The sequence below is a fragment of the Aptenodytes forsteri genome, unplaced genomic scaffold (genome assembly GCF_000699145.1).
Source record: "Aptenodytes forsteri isolate BGI_AS27 unplaced genomic scaffold, ASM69914v1 Scaffold46, whole genome shotgun sequence".
In the NCBI taxonomy this organism is placed as follows: domain Eukaryota; kingdom Metazoa; phylum Chordata; class Aves; order Sphenisciformes; family Spheniscidae; genus Aptenodytes; species Aptenodytes forsteri.
In genome coordinates, this window is record NW_008794774.1 from 5,749,410 (window position 1) to 5,769,482 (window position 20,073).

General features: G+C 36.4%; 1 protein-coding gene across 1 annotated transcript in view; it reads left to right on the plus strand.

Annotated features, from left to right (window-relative positions):
- Positions 1 to 20,073, plus strand: part of CNTLN (centlein) — a 217,583-nt gene that overhangs the window by 40,707 nt on the left and 156,803 nt on the right. Inside the window, exons 4-6 of the mRNA XM_019470756.1 lie at positions 8,579 to 8,713; positions 9,302 to 9,481; positions 17,629 to 17,762. Of these exons, the coding sequence (XP_019326301.1) occupies positions 8,579 to 8,713; positions 9,302 to 9,481; positions 17,629 to 17,762 (449 nt within the window). The remainder of the gene's footprint in view (positions 1 to 8,578; positions 8,714 to 9,301; positions 9,482 to 17,628; positions 17,763 to 20,073) is intronic.

Here is a 20,073-nt window from a genome sequence, read left to right on the forward strand (position 1 = left end):
AAAACATTTTTTGTTGTCTTTAACGACAGCGGCCAGATTGCGTTCTAGCTGGGCTTTTGCCTTTCTCATTTCTTCTCTGCATGACCTAACAAGATCCCTGTACTCTTCTTGAGTCGCCTGCCCCTTCTTCCACAAGTGGTAAACTCTCCTTTTTTTCCTGAGTTCCCAGCAAGAGCTCCCCACATAGCTGCTAAGAAGAGAGGAAGGAGTAGTGAAAGTATCAATGTATTGGACAGTGCCGCTCAGCAAGAGCTCCCCACATAGCTGCTAAGAAGAGAGGAAGGAGTAGTGAAAGTATCAATGTATTGGACAGTGCCGCTTTACAGCACTGTGTTGTAGGTACTATAGAAAATCCAGTCTGTCCTGGTGCAGAGAATCACTAGACAAAAGAGGAAAGGGGATTTATTTAGAGCAGCTGATGGTTAAGGTGGTGTTAGAGCTGTGGCAAGATTGTCAGATTATATTGTCAGTGTTCGCTGTACTTATCCTGAGAGCTGTCCTATCCTCATTAGACAAAAATGGACAGTTAATCTCTAAATCTAGTAGATCCATTACTGTAATACATGCTATACTGGGAGAGGTGCTAGATTTATTATGAGGTACAGCTTTTCTTTTTTGGCAGTGCTGTCTTATTTCCAAATTAGAGGTGTATTTTTGTGAAAACCTGCCTCTTAAGTATTGCCCCCTCACAGGGCAAGGAGCTTCTGTATTCCTTGTTTCAGAGATGGCAAACCTATTGTGCATGTGCCAGAAACAGTATTTGTCTCCCTTGTCAATGCAAAAATGCAGCTGCTGGCAACGCTTGCTTGCACTACACCTGTGCAGCAGAAGGGATACAAAGGATTGTAGTATGTCATAAGAAGTGAAAAGAATAGTAGAGCTTTGTTTTTAGTGGATGAGAGAAGGAACGTGCTACAGTGTAGTTGTAAGGAGCAGCTTGAGTGGAATGAAATGGTGCACATCATAAAAAAGTTTTGTCAGTGCTGTGACCTACTGAGCAGATTGCTGGCTGGAGATGGTTCCTTTGCTGCTAGTGAAAGTGAGGTGCTAGAGTTGCAAGACTGACTGATACACTACATAAAGTCACAGTTTATTTCCACCACATGTTCAAATGCTAAAAAATTCTGTGAGGTGGTTCGATTAAGATAGCAAACTTTGCTGAAGACACCAAATTCATCACATCAGACAAGTCCAAAGAGGGCAATAGAAACCATGGTGTCTATAATAGATTGTACTATTTGACCCTTCCTTAATCTATGGGTCAGGTGAGAATTCAGGAGCAAGACCAACCCGTGGTAGAGGAGTAAATACATGTTCCCTACCTGCAGGGTGAAGCTAGCTGCTCATGTTTCTGGTCTGCTTCTCTGTAGAACCATTTTGCTTGATCCCCGTGAAGATTCTTTAAAGATTTTTTTTTTTAAATTTTATTTTCTTCCTCCTGCAAAAAAGACCTGCCATTTTTCTCCAGCACATAAATGGTAGGTAAGCATATTTGAATGGACAGTGTTTTAAGAGTGTTTTCCCTTGTATACATCTTTAAATTACCATGTTTTATTTCACGTCTATTATTGATAGAAACAGGTGCTCAAAAATTCTCGTTCATTTTGGGAATGGATTTGCAGATGCCTGCTTGCAGCTCCATACTTCTTTTTATTGCAACAATTCTTTAAATTGTTTAATCTCAGGGAGTCCTGGAAAGCATGGGATGGGATGGGATAATGAAGAACAAAATTCTGGTGGTATGAAAGTCAAGTGAGCTCCCCACTTCAGTTCCCCTCTCTTTGCAGTTGTTTGTTTATTTATTTATTTAAGATTATTATAGCATAAGGGCAGGTGTGAAAAATAGGAATTAATAATGGGATATGTACTCATAGTACTGTTGCATGAGTTATATTTTAATCCATTATACGTCAGTTGCTATTTCTCCTTGTTTTTTCTGTCCTTGTTAGAAGTCAAGTTCTAAATTAACTATGAATACAGGCATCCTTTGGAAGGATACTGTAGAATCAGGTAGCACTGTTGGCATTTTACTTTTGGAGCAGTATGGATTTAAAAATAACTTGTGTTTTATATCGTAACTAGCGAGTGTCATTTTGACTATGAAAGGACACCATGCAGACTGCAAAATGTAGCAGATGATTTCTATAACATATTGTTACCTTTTCATGAATTATTTACATAGAACTTCTGTTCACCCTACATCTGAAAATAATTAAAGAATCTAATGAATAGTCATGAGATGAAAGCGGATTTCTTTTGTTCATTTTATTTTTGTTTTGTGTTTTTCTTTATTTGGGAGGACTATATGAGAATATGACTGGGAATGTTATTTGTTAAACGTGCGTATGAGTGTTCAAGTTTAGAACCATAAGGATTAATAAAGTTGAAAAAATCTAAAGAGAAATTTGAGAAAGCTAAATCAAGGAAAGCTATAAAATGTTACTGGCACATTTTCAGTGGTCTCTACTTATTGTTCAATTCCTGCTAGAAAAAAAAGGGAAGTTGGAAGGGAGAGGATAAAGTTAGGGGTGTGGTAAGTCAACCTCAACTACTTGGTGGGGAAAAAGAGATGATGAAAGGGAGAGAATAAATATGTAAATCTTGAAGTAGAAATTTTGAGGAAAAGAAGTTTAAAAGAAAGAATAATATTTTCATATTTAAGTTGTAATAAAATAATTTCATTAATTAATTTTGTTTCTGCTTAAGAAGTCAGGATTTCATTAAAAGTCACTGCTTGGGGGAGAATACTTCCATTTTTCATCAGTTCCAGTTACTTTGTTTGTGTTCATTTTTATTTTTTTTTTATGTGCTATATTAGACGTATACTACTGCACAGTGAAAGCTTCTGATAAAGAATGTAATGAAGAAAGCACAGAATATAATGTTTGTTTGTTACCCTGATCCCTTTGGTAATGGAAGTTGAATGCATGTCCCTTCGTTGCAGTCATAGGTAGACACTTTTAATACTGTGGTGCAGAGACTTGAGCTTTTTCGTGAAGTGCTTCAGCAGCCAATGACAGAAACAAGGTGCGTAGTTGCATTTCTGTATCAGCAGCAATGAAGGATATATGTGTCAGCTTTGCATTTCTGCTAGAATGATTTTTGGGGATATTTTGATAAACTATCAGTAGGCATTTGAGTTAACTTCTTGACATGAAATAAAACCTGCTGTTATCTACATTTTATGGACCTGTATAGAGGCAGGTACGCAATACTGATTCAGTAATGCAGTCTGATCAAATTTCAAACGGCAGAACTATGAGGTCTCCCCCCCCAAAATGTAAAAAACTGGAGAACATTTAATGCAGTAATAGCATGTACAGCTGTTGTTTTGTAGTCCTTTCTGCATGCTTTTTATGTAGTGGATTAAAAAATCTTTCACTGAAGACTAGAAGTTCAGTGATGGTATCTGCAACATCAAACAGTCCATAACTCCTGGTAGTTGTATCCTAACTAATATTCTTTTTGGAAACAGACTCCTAGCATTAAAGAGTTATGTTTTTGTTACCACTTTCACTGTCTCCATACGGTAGTATGCTATCTAAATTCACACTGGATAACAATGAAGTTTAATTAAAAAACTTTTAATATATCTATTCACGAGAAATATTGACAGATAATTATAACATCCTACTGCCATGAAAAGATCTGAGGTGTTCAGAGCTAAGACAAAAAAGGACTGTTTTCCCCCTTCAGTTTTGATCTGTAGTTTTCATAGCTCATTTTCTCGGTTTGACTTACCATGTAGTTTTGCTTCCTCTGCAGATTGATATGAAGGTATTTAAAAAAGAAGTAGGTTTTGCCCATAAATGATTTGACGTTATTAGGGAAGAAAAAAAATTGTATTGGGTTGTAGCTAAAGAGATGCCACGGGAAAGGATAAAAATGAATTCTGGAATGACAGTCCTCTTAAACATCAAAAGACCTGCTCCACCAAGTCACAGTGTTTCTTTCTTTGTACGTACTGTTGCCTGGAGCATTCTGGGCTCCAGCAGTATACAAGGGATACTCTTTGATTCTTCCCAGCTAAACAAAAGGGTAAATCAGATTCCTTTGGTTTTTGTTAGAGCAAATTCACTTCTAGAATACAGTTTTCTTTCTTGTATTTGGAACTTTGTCTATGGAAAAACCTTTGGAAGTGTACTCTAGTTGTCTTAGTTATATGAGGGTTTTTATAATTCTTGAGCACCAAGCTGTCAAAAGCCCATTGAACGTTGCTTTTGTCCTGTTGTATTCAAACAAGTATGACTGCAGTCAATGCAAAATGTAAGTTAAGATTGTTCTTGTGTAGCATTAGCCTGTCTTTTATGGTATCTAGACAAAAACAGTAGATACTGTCGGAATAGATGAATTCCTGATGAGTGGTTTTATCTGGTGAAGTCTGTCAAAATAATCTCATGTGGGAGGTTGCCCCTTCTGTTGATCAGGTATGGGGTTTTTCTGCTGTTTCACTTGCCTACGAGGGTAGGGTAGTCTTTTTAGGAACACTGCTTGTATTCTCTGCTGTAAGAAATCAGTCTTTACTCTCTTCCTCCTATTATACAAGGTAATTCATAGGTTGAGGAAGCAAAGTGCAAAAACAGCTGCACAGGCAAAGGCAGATGATAATTTACTTAATTGTCTGTATCTCAGAAATTCTTCTTTATGACCCTTTTTTCTACCCAGTCACGGCTCCCGAGTAATACTCCTGTTTTTTTCCCCTTCTTTATAAGCATGTGAAATGAGCAGATATGAAAGTAAAAGTTCAATTCATTTAGAGGAAAAGATAAGAGCATGCAAAGTGGTACCCAAGAAAAATGCTTTGCAACATAACAGGATTTTTTCCATGCAGGTGTAACTTACCTAAACAATGTTTCACTACTGTTGCAGTAGATGACTTTGTAGACTATTCAGGTGCGTTTGCTGCTTAGTGACTGTTACGGCGTATTTGCCTTTTGATTGATTTAAAGTCTTAAGTAGGTCAGTTGTGGGCATAAGTAATTAGTGTGCGAGTCTGATTCAGGATAATCTGTCTGATTATCTTGCAGAGTATGCCAAGTAAATAGTTTATTTGAGTTTAAAATTTCATCTCAGCAATATGGACCAAACATTTGAAATAACTGGTTGCACTTTTGTACCTACATGTCTCCGTTCATCCTCCAAATTGCTGGAAAACATCCCTTTCCAAACAGGACCCAAAGATCTTTGATTTCACTTCACAAATACACATAAGCTTACCAGTTTCAGCAGTGTATAATGAAACTAAGTAGTAACACGATGTAGCTTGCGTACTCAAAAATTAGATGCCTTAAAGCTGGAGCTGCACTTTGAGATTTTGTGAGAGTGTGTTATTTGTGAATTTTTAACTCTGTTAGAGCCAATAGGCTTTTTCAGATAGGTAGAATTTCTGAGTGTGTTCTTCAAATATAGACTTTGTCTTGATAAATGTTAAACAAGTAGTAATGAGCTGGAAGGAAGACTCAAAGGAGCTGCTTACTCAAATTCTATGAGGACCTGGGGAGTGGGAGGGAGGCAAACAGAATAACTGATGCTTTCCATGGCAATGTGGATTCATGCCTTTTTAAAGATGCAACTAAATCATCTCTGCCAACAACAATTTGTTCCTGTAACTGTCATAATATATCTGAAGAACAAATATTATGTTTTTTGAATAATGAAAACTGAGCCTGGTGTCTGGTAGGCTTAAAACATGAAAGAGGGGAGTCCTTAGTTAAGAGGAGGTTTCTTAATTTCATTATCCTCTTCCTTAACATCTGCTGATAACAAACTAGGCTGAGAAGTTTTATGCACTGTGTTATGTTTCTGAGAAAAATTTCATATAAATTTCTGAATCTGAAATTCAGGTTTAGTTTTTCTCTGGAGGAAATGGAAGAATGATTTTTGAATCTTTAATCTTAGACAAACTTTGACTGGAGTCTGTTCAAAGTGCCAGTGCTGTAGAATGAGTCTCTGTAGGGGAGTTAGTTGTATTATAAAAAATAGACAAGTACGCTATAGGTTTGAGATTAAATTACCAATTAAACACTGTTTTAAATACAAGCTAGTTTTTTTGTTGGGTTTTTTTTTTGGTTTTGGGTTTTTTTTTTTTTGGCTGGTTGGAATTAATGACATCTGAGGCAAAAATCCAAGATATGAGAATGAGTTTTCTGTATTTCTTTCACTTTTCTCTCAAATTTTTTCCTCATTTTTCCATTCTCTTCAATTCACATTCACTTTCTTTTCTATGTTTTTAAAGATCACTGTTAGAAAGTACATAATTTTATATATTCTTTGAATTCTACTGTGGCTGCTATCGAGTATGAGGGTACACAAAGATATTTTTTTTTTTCTTGATAAAGCAAAAATTTTAGTGCAGAAGAAAAATATCCTTCATGCCTCCCTACACTGTTTACTAAACATTTGTTCATGGTTGGTTGTTTTCAATATTTGCTACACAAGTTAGCTGGATTACATTACCTTTCTCATATGCTGAACTGGTTGCAGCGTTTGTCCTTGCTTGGACATATTTTCTGCTATGTAGTGTGGTATGGTTTTTGGGTTTTTTTTGGTTTTTTGGTTTTTTTTGTTTGGGTTTTTTTTCATTTTGCAAGAAATGTTACCATATTTATAACAGTGTGTGGATAGAAGTAGTGGTCAAAGGGATGGAATAAATTTACTAAATATTGAGGAACCATTTATAGAAAAGATTTAGAGATGGTGGTGGGAGAAGAAATAGAACAATAAAAATATTTGCAAGGAAGGTGAGAATGTGATGTGTAGAAAAAGTGAAGAGGTCTACAGAGGAGAGGCAGACATTCAAAGTAACTTGGAAAAAGTTACAACAAAGGTGTCTTAAAAAGTAAAAAATGAAACAAACAAGGAGGGAAAGATACAAGCCACACAGAAGTAGTCATGTATATTTTTAATGACTAAGACATTTGCTTAATACATAGATTAATTTCTCAGCACATCTTCAAACATATTTTTCACATGCCTTACTGTCACACTAGCTCACTAGTGGTTTAAATAATAATTCATGAAGAAATTATTTCTGCCAACCTTAGTCTTATAAGCAAATATGTGAAATTAATACTTCTTATATGATTTAACTCCGGCAATACTGAAAAAAAGGTAGTCTATTGGCTAATAAGCTAGTTGTCAAATGTTACAACACAGTGCAGCAGAAAGAGCAGAAAGATTTACTTTGTGCTCAGTAATTGTTTGTTTGCAGAGTAGGGAGAAGAGCGCGCATATCTTGAGGAGAAGCTGGTATTCAAACTGCTACTCAGACTCTTAAAATTGCCCCATCCTTCTGTGGTTATTGCTTTGTGAACAGTTTCCTTGTGCAGTGTGGGTGCTTTGGATGCCAGTGCACTGACACTGTTCAACATGCGGAGCAAGCCCTGCTTACCCCTGTGCAGCTTGCTGTGTATGCAGGGCTGCTACCTATAATACCTGTGTTTCTTCTTCTGAGTGAGTTACTCTGAGTTCCATGGTGATGTAGTTACTTTTTTGCCCTATTTGTTACATGTAGGTTTAAAAATCAGTGGTTGTTGGATATGACTTAAAATGTATTTTTACATGTTTTTTCTCAGCACATTTTCATTCTTTTTCCTGTGTGACATACATGTGAGCCAGATTTAACCATTTAGAGATTGAAAACCCTTATATGTTATCAGCAGTATTGTAGAATAATCCAAAGGTATATCCTTTTTTTGATAACTTTTAATGTTTCTGAACACATTTCATTAAGCTTGTATATTAAAGGCAAAGGAGTTGCATTTTTGTCCTGAGATAAAAGTTTCATCGGTTTCTTACTACAGTTACAGTGTTACTGCTAGGAAAATGTCTTAGATAAATGCCATTTTGATTTAGGAAGGGAAGGGACAAAACAGTATGTGGAATTAAAACAGACTTCTGAAGAAAAACGCAGAGTTCTAATATGCATTTAAGAGTGAGAGTGTCTTAATACAAATGTCATAAGAATAGAATGCAAGTATCTAACACAGAAAGTTGAAGCTGTTGTTTTTGTGGCAGTGAAATTTTACTGTGTGTGGGTACACTAACACTGTGTTGAACAGAATTGTATTATCTTCCTTGAGCTGCAAATTCAGGTAGACTTAATTCCCTTTTTACAACTATTTTGTATCATAATCTTTTCATTTGCCTCATTTAATAGTTATTTCTCATTATCTTCACGAATTCTGGAGAATTTTGAAACATTTTTTGGTATGCTAAAAGTGCAAGTGAAACGGTATTCTAATGTATTTTTAATCCGTAACCACAAATATAACTTCTGCAAATGACTGTCTTTGTCTAAGCTTAACTGAATAATTTCCATTCAGTTCTGCATTTATGGGCTCTTTTGTTTAGTAATAGCAAGATATTGAATTCCTTGTTTATGTTACTGTGTCATATAGTCATGCAGTTCTGAGTATGATTAAAGTACTAATGAAATGAAAATAATGAAATATAAAACTGCATTTATCAGATTGTTACATCTCATAGGTCTAAAATGCACAGGTCTAACGTTCAGTACATGCATGTTCTTTTACAATTGTTTTTTGTCTAGTAACTGATTATTTTTTTTTCTAAATAGAGACTCACAGGACAGCAGCAGGAGATAAACAACTTAATACAGAGAAAAATTGCTGTGGATGAGGAAAATGCCCGTTTGAAGAATGAATTCAGTAACTTGAACCAGAAATTTAAAGATAAAAGCCAAGAACTTAAGGTATATTGACTTGTACATAGTTTCATAAGACTGTAGCTTTGAAGTAGTTCTTTAAGCAATGTCAGCCTTTGTGGCACAGAAAGTGACAAGCTTGGAGAAAAAATTGCCTTAGGCCTTGCTATACCTTACCATTTTCTCACATACCAACTCTGAGGAAGATGCTTTAAAGCCAAGAATCCAAGCTTTATAACTTTCAGATAAATAGTTAATGATGGAAATGGAGCAAAGAAAGTAGGAGTGTGAAGATGTGGCTTCTTGTAATTAGATTCTGATGGGACTGGCATTATTAATTGATAAAGCCGAGGTCTGGGAGGATATGTCTGTGTGGGTCTCAAAAATAGCTGGGGACAGCATCAAAGGCAGCTTGATCAATTAATGGGCTCTTTGCAAATGTGTACTCATCAAAGCTGTCATCCAGCTAAAAAATATGACCCTTCCACCTGCATGAAAGAGGCCAATAAAAGTACACAGGTGACCTTGGCCATCAAATATAGAAGAAGCTGCTGTGAGGGTAAAACTGCACAGTTTATATTTGCTGATTAGTTCTCACTTTTTTTGTTTATCGGCCCTTGTGGTACTGTTCTACAGGACACTGAGGAGTGTGCACAGAATAAGGAAGAGCAAAACAGACTGGTTATAAAAAACCTGGAGGAGGAAAATAAGGGATTAAATACATGCTGTGCTGACCTGCTAAATGACCTGGAGAAACTGAGGAAGCAGGAGGCACAATGGAAAACAGAAAAATCTGGCAATGATGCCAGGATAAAGGTACGAAGTGGAATGGACTCCTGGATGTTATTTTGGAATTAACTTCTCCAGACATTTGCACTACAAGTTATTTTCTTTAAATAACAAGTTATATATTCAAATCTACCAGTGGGGACTTGCATTCATTTACATTCCTTCACTTAAGACCCACAGCTTTTTAAAAATTGATGTTGCAAAGCAGGAATCTGACTTCAAATAGTCATCTTAAAATGTAATCATTAAAAAAGAAAAGATACTGTATTTTAAGAGAAAATATATATATGTGAAATAATAAAAGCTTAAAAGTATTATTGTTCACAATTTTTTCTCAATGTATAATTTACTTACCTATAATTTGATTGCAGTAGACTTGATATTTGTTGTTTTGGAAGAACACTTTAAAACTTTAACTGCAGTTTCGAATAAACTGTGTCCTAGCCTCCAGAGGGCTTCACTCTGAGAGGCCTTATTATTGCATATAATATATTAAAAAGTTATTTTCACTGTTTATGATAAAATGAAAAAGGAAATAATTGAATACATTGTACAGACTATTGTATCTTTTATTTAAATGATACTTTGTCTTGTTTGCTGGTGGAAATTGGCAAGTTCTTTTTAAATTCCTGTAAGAAGTAAGCCACAAACATGGTATCAAAGTGTTTTATGGCTGCTTATATACATGCCTATTTAGTGGATTTTTTTTTATTTACATGGCTAATGAACACTTACAATGCTATGGTCTTTTACACTATCAAAATACATGACCTTCTGGTATATTCAGTGTACTAACTATCTAATCAACATCTTGCCCAGAAACATCTTTTTTCCTCCACTAGCAATTCAGTGGTTTTGGTGACACTTCTGATTGTTGTGCTGATGGAAACCTTTTGTGAAGAACTTAATTCAGATTTGTTAACATGGGAAGTAAAGCTCTTTGAAATTGAGGCCTTTGGAGTGATTACGATGACAGGAATATAGGATTCCCAGGACAACGAATGGTTTGTTGATACTTGGGGGAGAAAATCTAGTGTGTACTAAACTGATTTAATAATTTTTAAGTTGTCAAATGTAGTGTTTGTAATATTGGATAAATTATTGAAAATCAGTGTTACCCACACCTTCAGTGAAAACAGTCAGAATAATTTTTAGTGTATCTGTCTTCCTGGCTGATAAGTCATGCTCAAGAGAGAAAGGTGTGTCACAGCCATGTGATTCCAGGGATGGGAATAAGTAGTGTTGGTGTTTCAGAGTGGGGTCACAAGAAGGTCCAGGTGGTGTCTAGAGCGTGACAGAGGTAACTTCTTGAGATGGGTATTCCCTGAGCCAACCAGGAATGACACACAGCTGGATCTGCTCTTCATAAACAAGGAAGAACTGATTAAGGAAATAATTAATGGCAGCCTTGGCTATAGTGACCATGAAATTGTGAAGACCAAGATCCTGAGAAGATGAAGGAAGGAGAGTAGCACAGTAGACCTGGAATTAAGGAAGAGAGTCTTCAGCTTGCTCAGGGAAGTGGTAGGTGGAATCCCATGAGAAGCAGCACTGAAAGGTAAAAGAGCTCAGGAAAATTATCAAGTCTTTAAAGACAGGTTCCTCCAAGCCCAAGTATGGGCTACCCTGATACTCAGGAAAACAAGTGGATATATCAGATCAGCTTGGCTAAACAGAATTAATCACCAAACTCCAGTGTAGAGCAGGGGGTGGAAAGCAGTATTCAGGAAGTGGAGACAGTGAAAGCTACAAAGAAGTTCAAAAACATTTTCTGGGCACTCAAGGATGGTGGTAACCTACCTACAGTTGAGACTTGCAAGTGATGACAGGTATAACAGGAGTTGCTTGCACAACTTTAGTAGTAAAAGGCTGAACAAGGAGTAAAAGGCTGAACAAGGAGTAAAAGGCTGAACAAGGAAAACGGGAGCCTGTTGCTGAAAGGGAAGGATGAATTAGTGACAGAGGTACGGAGTGTCGTCTTTGCCTAAGTCTTCTGCAACAAGATTCCACCAAGCGTTTGTGCCTAGAGGCAGAGTTCAAGGAGAAATACTAAGAGTGGATGAATTAGGAGATACATGAGAGAACTTGACTAGTACACATCCATTGGACCAGCTGAACTGCTTCCACGGGTGCTGAGAGAGTTGGCTGATGTCACTGTCAGGCTGCTGCCTATCATCTTTCAGAAGTAGTATAGAGATCAGGGGAGGTCGCTGATGAAAAGGATAATCTAAGAACAAAGGTCGGTTGGCCTTACTTCAGTCCCTGGGAAAATCAGAAAGAAAGTTGTCTTGGAAGTAATTTCTGGGCACGTGACAGAGAAAGTGACTAGAAGCAATCATGGATTTACCAAGGGTGAATTGTTCCTGAGCAACCTGATTGTCTTTTGTGACAAAATAATTGTGTCTGTGGACAAGAGGAGAGCTTGGATGTGATTGAACTTAACTTTAGCAAGACTTTTGACACTGTCTTGCTGTACGCTTGTACCCAAGTTAGGATGTTACAGCTGGATAGGTGGACAACAACATGTTTATAAGAACTATTTGATGTTTGGGTTCAGAGAGCTGTGGTTAATGGGTTGTACTCTGTCTGTAGGCTGGTAATAAGTGCTGTACTGCAGGATCTATCCTGGACCCGTTTTATTTAAAATCTTTATCAATGACCTGGAAGAGGGAACAGTGGGCATGTTTGTCAAGTTTGCAAATGAGGCCAAACTGGGGAGAAGTGGATGTGCTTGAGGGCTCTGCTGCCATCCAGGGGAACCTTGATGGAAATGGGCCAACAGGAGCCTTAACCAGGACAAATGATGAGCCTTGCCCTGGGAAGGCAGAGCCCTGCAGCCATACAGGGGCTGGGGATCAGCTCTGGGGGACAGCCCTGGGCACTGGCAGGCAGCAAGTTGCACTGGGGCCAGCCCTGTGCACCCAGGCAGCAATGAGGGCCACCAGTGCCTACAGAGGCATGAGCAGGGCATGGCCCCGAGAGCCAGGGCTGGAATCAACCCCCTCTGCTCAGTACCCTAGATACTGCACCCATTTTTGGGTGCAGTACAAGACAGACATCAGTAAACTGGCTGGAGGTGAGACGCTGGGGCTGGAGACCTTGCCTTGCAAGGAGAGGCTGTCGGATGGGCTGGTTCAGCCAGGAGAAGGGATGGCTCTGGGGCTGGGGCCATCCAGCAGCATCTCCGGCACCAACAGTAGGGGATGGAGGAGATGCAGCTGGGCTCTTCACAGCTTTGCATGGTAGCAGGGTGAGAGGCAGCACAAGCTGAAACAGGAAAAGCTGAGACTGGTGATAAGGAGAAGCCTTTTTCCCAGGAGGACAGCCCTGGAGTGGGGCTGGGGCCCGTGAAGGTTGGGCCATCTCCATCATTAGGAGATTTCAACCCCTGATTTTGTAAAGCCCTGAGCTGCCTGGTCAGGCCCCCTGACTGAACCTGCTTTAGGCAGGGGCTGTGACTGGAGAACTCCCCAGGTACCCGCCAGCCTGCATGTGTCCATGGGTCCGATGCCCCACCTTCTGCCTTTTCCCGCTACCTCCCCACCCCATTCTGTGACATTGGACAAGTGACTATACACCTTTGCTAGTGGACAGAGTTAGGTGAAGTTGATTATCTCACGAGACTATTGCAAGGGTTGAGAAGCATATTAAAAATACTATCTGCAAGAGGGAAATGTTACATTTGACCTCTAGGAAGTAGTAATGTGTGGTCTCATTGTTTTTTATCAATATTTTGTAAAATAATAATTTGTAAAAACAGTTATTTTTGTAGTTCATCACTGTTTTTACATATATTCTTCCTGTAAATACTTGCTTGAAAATTTAAGTTTCAGTTTGAATTCATTTCTCCTTCTGTTCCTGACATTCCCCATTTCTATTACTCGACACTCGAGAATCAACATTGGATGCCAGATTGGCTCTTAACAGAATGCTTATAAACAATAAAGAATAATAATTTCCTTATCCACAGAGGCCAAATATGACATTATCACACTACACAATATTGGGCTGCAGATTATGTTCTAATATATACACCCCAATATAACGTGTCCCTGAAATGCTTTTAAAAAGTAGTTTACAAGCAAATTCAATAATGGAATTGTGGTGTTGTTCTCAAGTGATTGTAAAAATGGTTATAGATAAAATAATTTGAATTCAGAAATTATATCCCGTCTAAAAGTCAGTTCTGCCTCTCAGCCTTGAGTTTGGGAGTTGAACCAGCATCTCTTTTTGTACTGTTTTTCAGTAATAAACAGTATATTTAACAATATTGTAGATGATGTATATAGACACTATTCATGTTTAGTCTCCTATATCTGTGGAAGAATAAAATGAAACCTAATCAATGTAAGCTACCCCAACGTTTTTAAAATGTGTTTTAGATGATAGAAATGCTAGGTCTAAATAACAGATTCTTCTTTTGGAAAAGTGGCCCTCTGTTCAGAGACTGAACTAAGTGTTACTAGCCCATTATTTTCAGTCTTTAAACCATTTTCTGTGAAGAAAAGTGTCAGTTGTCACTTTCAAAGACTGGTTGTTTCCAGATGTACTATAAGCTGAATTGGGGTATAAAATTCAACTTTTTCAAACTGAGACAAAAAGCTTCTATGACTAGTTTGTCCATTTAAGGAATATTTCTTTAAAGATTTGTCATATTAGCTGAAAGCTGAGTGAGGCAGATTAACAGGAAGAAACCTGATAAGGTGGCTAAAAGACTGGCAATTGTATTTTATTGTGTCCTTCCCATATATACCTTCATATAAATAATGTACAGTGTACAAAAAATTAACATAGGGCTTTGCTTTCTGCCTTAAAGTAGTTCTTGAGAATTACTCTTCTGTGCTTCCCAGGGCTTATATCAGCTTTCTGTATCTCCTGAAAATGCACAAGTGGAAAAGCTGTCAGTCAGCCACCTCATGCATGGATGTGTCTCCATATTTAAGAATGAATTAGGTGTTTGAGTTATTTTGTTGTTCTTTGGGTGGAGGTTGCTTAAGTTATTGTTTAATAATAATAAGAATGTATATTTTCTCAAACTCAGGCACAAAAGGCTTTGTATGTAGACACAAAAAATGTCAGACTGGCAGATTTTAAGTGGAGGTGACCTAAAAGATAATGAAATTGCTTACTGGTTTTGTTTTTGTTTTTGTTTTTTCCTGTGGTGTGGTTTTTTTTTTTTTTCCTTCCCCTGGTTGGCAAAGTACTTTTTAAAGTCCCTAAAGTCTGAAGGTGGGAGCTTTTAAAGAAACAGGGGGAGGTGTTCTCTTTTAAAATGAAACACACTGAGAAACAGCCATCTCTGTAAAGAGGAGCCTGGGATTTTAGTTCCACTGAAAAATGGGAGTTTTCTTGAGAATGGGACCTTAGAAAAATACTCTCACTTCTGTCATAATACATAATAAGAAAAAACATGAAGACAAAGCTACTGTATTTGAAAGTGACTTTGTAAGGGTTTGAAGCTACAAATAACAAAACCCTAGTGTTAATTCACAGTGAATCCATAATCTATGCACAACTGTGCTGCCTCGTGCCTTGTCTGTGTGTTATGCTTTTCATATTTGAAGTTCTTCTAAATTCACCTTTTCTCTGACTTTTCTGAGTTTATAGTTCTTGGTCTTGAAGTGATCAAAATATTCCTGTAATGTTTTACCTTAAATTATTATTCTGCTATTTATCTTCATTTCATTTTAGTTAGGATCACCACTTTTCATAGCTAGAAATAATGGCTAGACTTATTTTTCATGCTTCAATTCCAGTACTGTTATAAAGAAGTATCATATCTTTTACCATCTTGTATTTCTCTCTAAAATAAGCATTTTCTTCCTCATATAACTGAATTACTAGATATTTTGACTTACTGTACTTTAAATAGCACTTACTTTGCTTTAATATGCTTTAAAAGATTGAATTCTAAACAGCAGTCTGTATGTACAATTGAAATTAACTTTAATTTGAAAGTCAGGTTTAGGAGAATTTATATTTAGCAAACTTTAAGTCTGCATGTTTATGCAATGAAGCTACCTTCTCAGCTACTGTATCAACTAAAAGGCAACATAATAAATTCCATGTGATTTTAAAAAAATGGAGATGCTCAGAAATTGAGTGTAAAATATTATAGGTTATTTCATAATCTTAGATTTCTGACTTATCTACAAAAGCTTTGCTGAATGCCTCAATATATGGTATTTCAGTGTATATAAGCTATTTGTATAACCAGTCCGTCCTTGCCCCTTTTTTCATGTTTTGCCCTTTAAGTAAAGTTTCTGATTTCCAAAAACAGTCAAGGTTTCAAAATCAGTTCAAAAGGTTGAACTGAGTAATTTGTTAGTTGAAATCAAAATCTGAAGTTGCATATGTCACAAATGGGATGAAGTGCTGAAAGATACTTTTTTTTCTGTTTTTAAATTCTGCTGTTGTATAACTTCTAAAGTTGTATTTATGACAAAATCATTTGTTACCTATTCTTTGTATTGTACCCTGCAATGGATGATGGGAACTTAAGTATTGGTAAGATCAAATTTTTTTTAAAATCTCTACCATGAAAAACCTCTGCAACTCTATAGTGTGGTGTGAAAGGCAAATAGGATTTATTCACAGAAAATGTGAACTATTATAATTTTTTTTCACATATACAATAACTTTTAGCTGATGTGTAAGAAAAACTACTGAGGAGAAACCCTAAGATTATTTGGCTGTAAGTTATAAATACTTTATTACACTTCAACATTTTCATGTGTTGATAGAATGAACGGTCTCCTATCATTCTGAAATCTTTTGTTATCTGAGAAAAAAAAATTTTTGCTACCCAGCCTCTTGAGATTGAATGATGGCTCATTAGTCGGGTACACCAGGTATATAGCCTGAGACTTATCATGAAACAAATAGTTTTCCTACCTCATTCACTCATGAATTTTGCTATTTCCTCACATTAATGTTACTGTTATTAACAGGACATGATAATTCCTGTCCAAATTCAAAGAATTTGATTGTAGTGCTCTTCTGATACATCCAGATATGTATAAGACATTTTTATGCTATTTTAAAGAGAAGATTAATTACTTGCTTTCCAGTTATAGAAATGTTTTGATACCTTCAATATTTGAGGCATCTTTGCTGAAAGGGAAAGATGTGCATTTCTTTAACTGTACGTAAATGGAAGATAAACTAATATACTGTTGGCTGTAGATTAGGGATGCTATCCTACTAGGAGGTATTTATTTTAAATAATTGATGAATCCTGGAATATTTGCCTTACTGAGAACAAGTGATTGTGTCTATGAGTAGCATAATACCAAAGTAGGTCTAAGGCCGTTGCCACTTTCTGAAACTCTGGTCTAGATATTGCTGTAATATTTCTATTTCTATTCTTGCCTGGAAACACTCTGGGAGAATAGTCATATGAAGCTTCTTAAGGACTGAAGTACTCTTCTAAGCTGCTAGACCTCCAGAGAACACTAGTAAGGTCACTATGTAGAGATCGAAGTCTTGCCTGAGTAAGCTGCCTTGCTGTTATATTTCCCAGATATACCATCACACTTTGCTGACTAATGTCTATAGTAAGGCTTACTGTAAAAGGCAAAGTATTGCTTGTTTATGTTGTTTTCAACGAGCATTTCCAGAAGTTTTCTTGTACGCTATTTCTTTTCCTGAAGAAACTATTCCTTGCACTGAATTAGAAGTGCAAAATCAGAGCAAATTTAACAAGCAGTCTCAAAAATGAATCTGTATCCATGATTCTTAGTTCATGTGTGCAATATTGTGCAATTTTTGGAGAACTTAAAACAATGAGTGTACAGCTGTTTTTTGTTAGGAGTAGGTTTTTTCTGTTTGATTTCACAGAAAACAAGGCTTACTCAGTTTAATCAGTTCAGTAGTTAAATAGCGTACTACTGCTTTACAAAGATTTGATTCAGGATTCTCCTCCACATGCAGCAAACAAATGAATTAAGGAAAACTTCCTACAGTAAAGAATAGGTTGCCACCTAAAATTTGAAGTATACCTTTTTTTCTGGTGTTTCACATTTTTCATGCATGCACATATACCTATATATATTTGCTTAGACCACAATAAATATACACATGTATGTATGTGCACATCCATATGTCTGTATACATAGATAACACGCATAGCAGATTTTAACTCTTTCTTAGACATTCAAATGCTTTCTTTGCAGAATTTGGAAACTGATTTAGCAGAGGCAAGAGAACAAATGAAAGAGTTGCGCAGTATATGCAGTAACTTGTCAACTCAGGTAGCTGTGAAACAGGAAGAACTGTCTCAAAAGGACTGTGATGTGATCAGAGCTAGGTAAGTATTTCATGATTTCATTACCTTTAAGTCTGAATCTTTTAAAAAAGACTATTGTTCTACTTACAAAGCAGTATCTTGCATTAGAGGTATTTTTGTGCAACAGTGTATTTTCATACCATTCTGTTCCGCAAGATGTAAAGCTTTTGGAAGTCTACCAGTAGATGAAAATTTATGTAGAATCTCTCTGATACATTTTAACTCTTAGTATATTATCATCATCAGTTTTTGAGTAGGGATGGACTTTAAAAATTACATTTCTGTAATTAGCATTGGGTCAGAGAACTACCAATCTCCACTGAAAGTAACAAAATACCAGTATGATTAGTGAAACAAACATTTAATTGGAGAGGCTAAATGCCCTAAACTTGGAAAAGCTTTAAGCCTAACTTTAACTTTTTAATTAGAGTTGAATCTGACGAGTCAGCAAAAGTCTGCATAGGCCTGTGCTAAAGGTTTAAAGTGCAGTGGTTTAAGCTTTATCTCGGGTCTCACACACTATTTCTTTACACTGAATCTGTAAGATTAGTGCTGCATTATTTGAGTTGTGGAAAAGAATGAAGGATGGAATGAATTATATGAATTGACTAGACTACTGAATTCCTCAAAATGAAGGTAATGGCAGAAGACAATTGGTAACTTTAAGTGGATTGTCAGGAAATTGTCCATTTTTCACTTCTTAGTTTCTGAGGCATGCACAGTGTTTAGCACTCCTGTGTTAGACAAATAATATTCCCTTCAATATTCCCTCAAACTGTGGTTATGCCTGAAGAGCTGCAGTTGGGATGCAGAAATCATTGGTATGGACACTCCTCTTTGCTTTCCAGTCGGAAATAATATTACTGTAGGGAGTCAGTATCTAAGTCTTTTTGGGGAAAAAACTAGAAATATGATTTTTGATGCCTCTGACCTAAATTGTTGTCCTAGTATTTGTTGAAATCTTTACAGGGCAAATGATGTCTTGTTATATTCATATTTAAAAGGTATAATGGTTGGGGTTTCAAAAGTCAATAAAAATAGGCAAGCTTAATGGGAAATTGTATTGAAAGAGTCAATCACTGGAATTTGTGAAATTCATCAATGGACTAATAGGCTTTATTGTCTTCTGAAATTATTCTCAGAAATATATGTATGTGTGAGAGGACTAGGGACAGCAAAGAAGATGTTTTTAAAGTCAGGTGATCAAGGTTTGCAAAGTTACTGCTTGTTCATTGCAGTTTAGGATATTGCAGACTGAGTTGGCCAAATCACTGAACTTAAAATTTCTCAGAATGTATTCTTTGCTATTCACTGCAAAACAACCTCTTAGAATTTGTTGCAGACATCTTGTTTAAATATGTGATTAATATAAGTACTTTTTTGAACATAAGGTCTGAACTTGACGTAACAAAATATGGACAACATACTTATTTTGGAGTGTTTGAAGTCTTTTTGTGTACGTTTTTCCATACAACCAACCTTCAAAATTTATGGAAAAGAGTTTTGCAAGCTGATCATATATGTTTTTCTGTGTGCTTAAATGTTTGCCTTCTTAGATACTTAACTGGTCGATGAATGATAGTATTTTTCCATATCATTATTATGTGAGTTATACTTGATAGGTTATATATATGTATATATTTGATTTGTAGTAGTAGACTAGTAGTAGTAGTAGACATTGTAATTCAGTGTCTACTAATCTTTCTTCATGAACTCTCTTTGGCTACAAGTTTCTTGTTGACATTTCTATTATGAAAAACAAAGGGTTATGCTAAATGCCTTATATAAAATTCACAGTTTCAAGCAGTAGTTTCAGTAGTTAGCAATATAAATGAAGAATTTCAAATATTCTGTATTTTTTGTAGTACAGAATACTGAAGTTTCTCCTTATCTTCTCAAGGTGTCAGTACATAGATAAAACTTTTTCTGTTTGTTCTTAATTAAAAAAAAATCAAAATAATAAAGGTTTATGAAGAAAAAAGCCAAATTCTTACTTAAGTTAAAGAAAGCAACAACTCCAGAATTAAAGGAAAAAATCTGAGGAGAAAATAAAGTCTTTACATCTTCTCATCTCTGTCCTGGTTTCGGCAGGGATAGAGTTAATTCCCTTCCTAGTAGCTGGTGCAGTGCTGTGTTTTGGATTTAGGATGAGAACAAAGTTGATAGCACACCGATGTTTAGTTGTTGCTAGGTGGTGCTTACACTAGCCAAGGACTTTTTAGTTTTCCATGCTCTACTGACTAAGAAGGCTGGAGGTGCACAAGAAGCTGGGAGGGGGCACAGCCAAACTGGCCAAAGGGACATTCCATACCATGTGACGTCATGCTCAGTA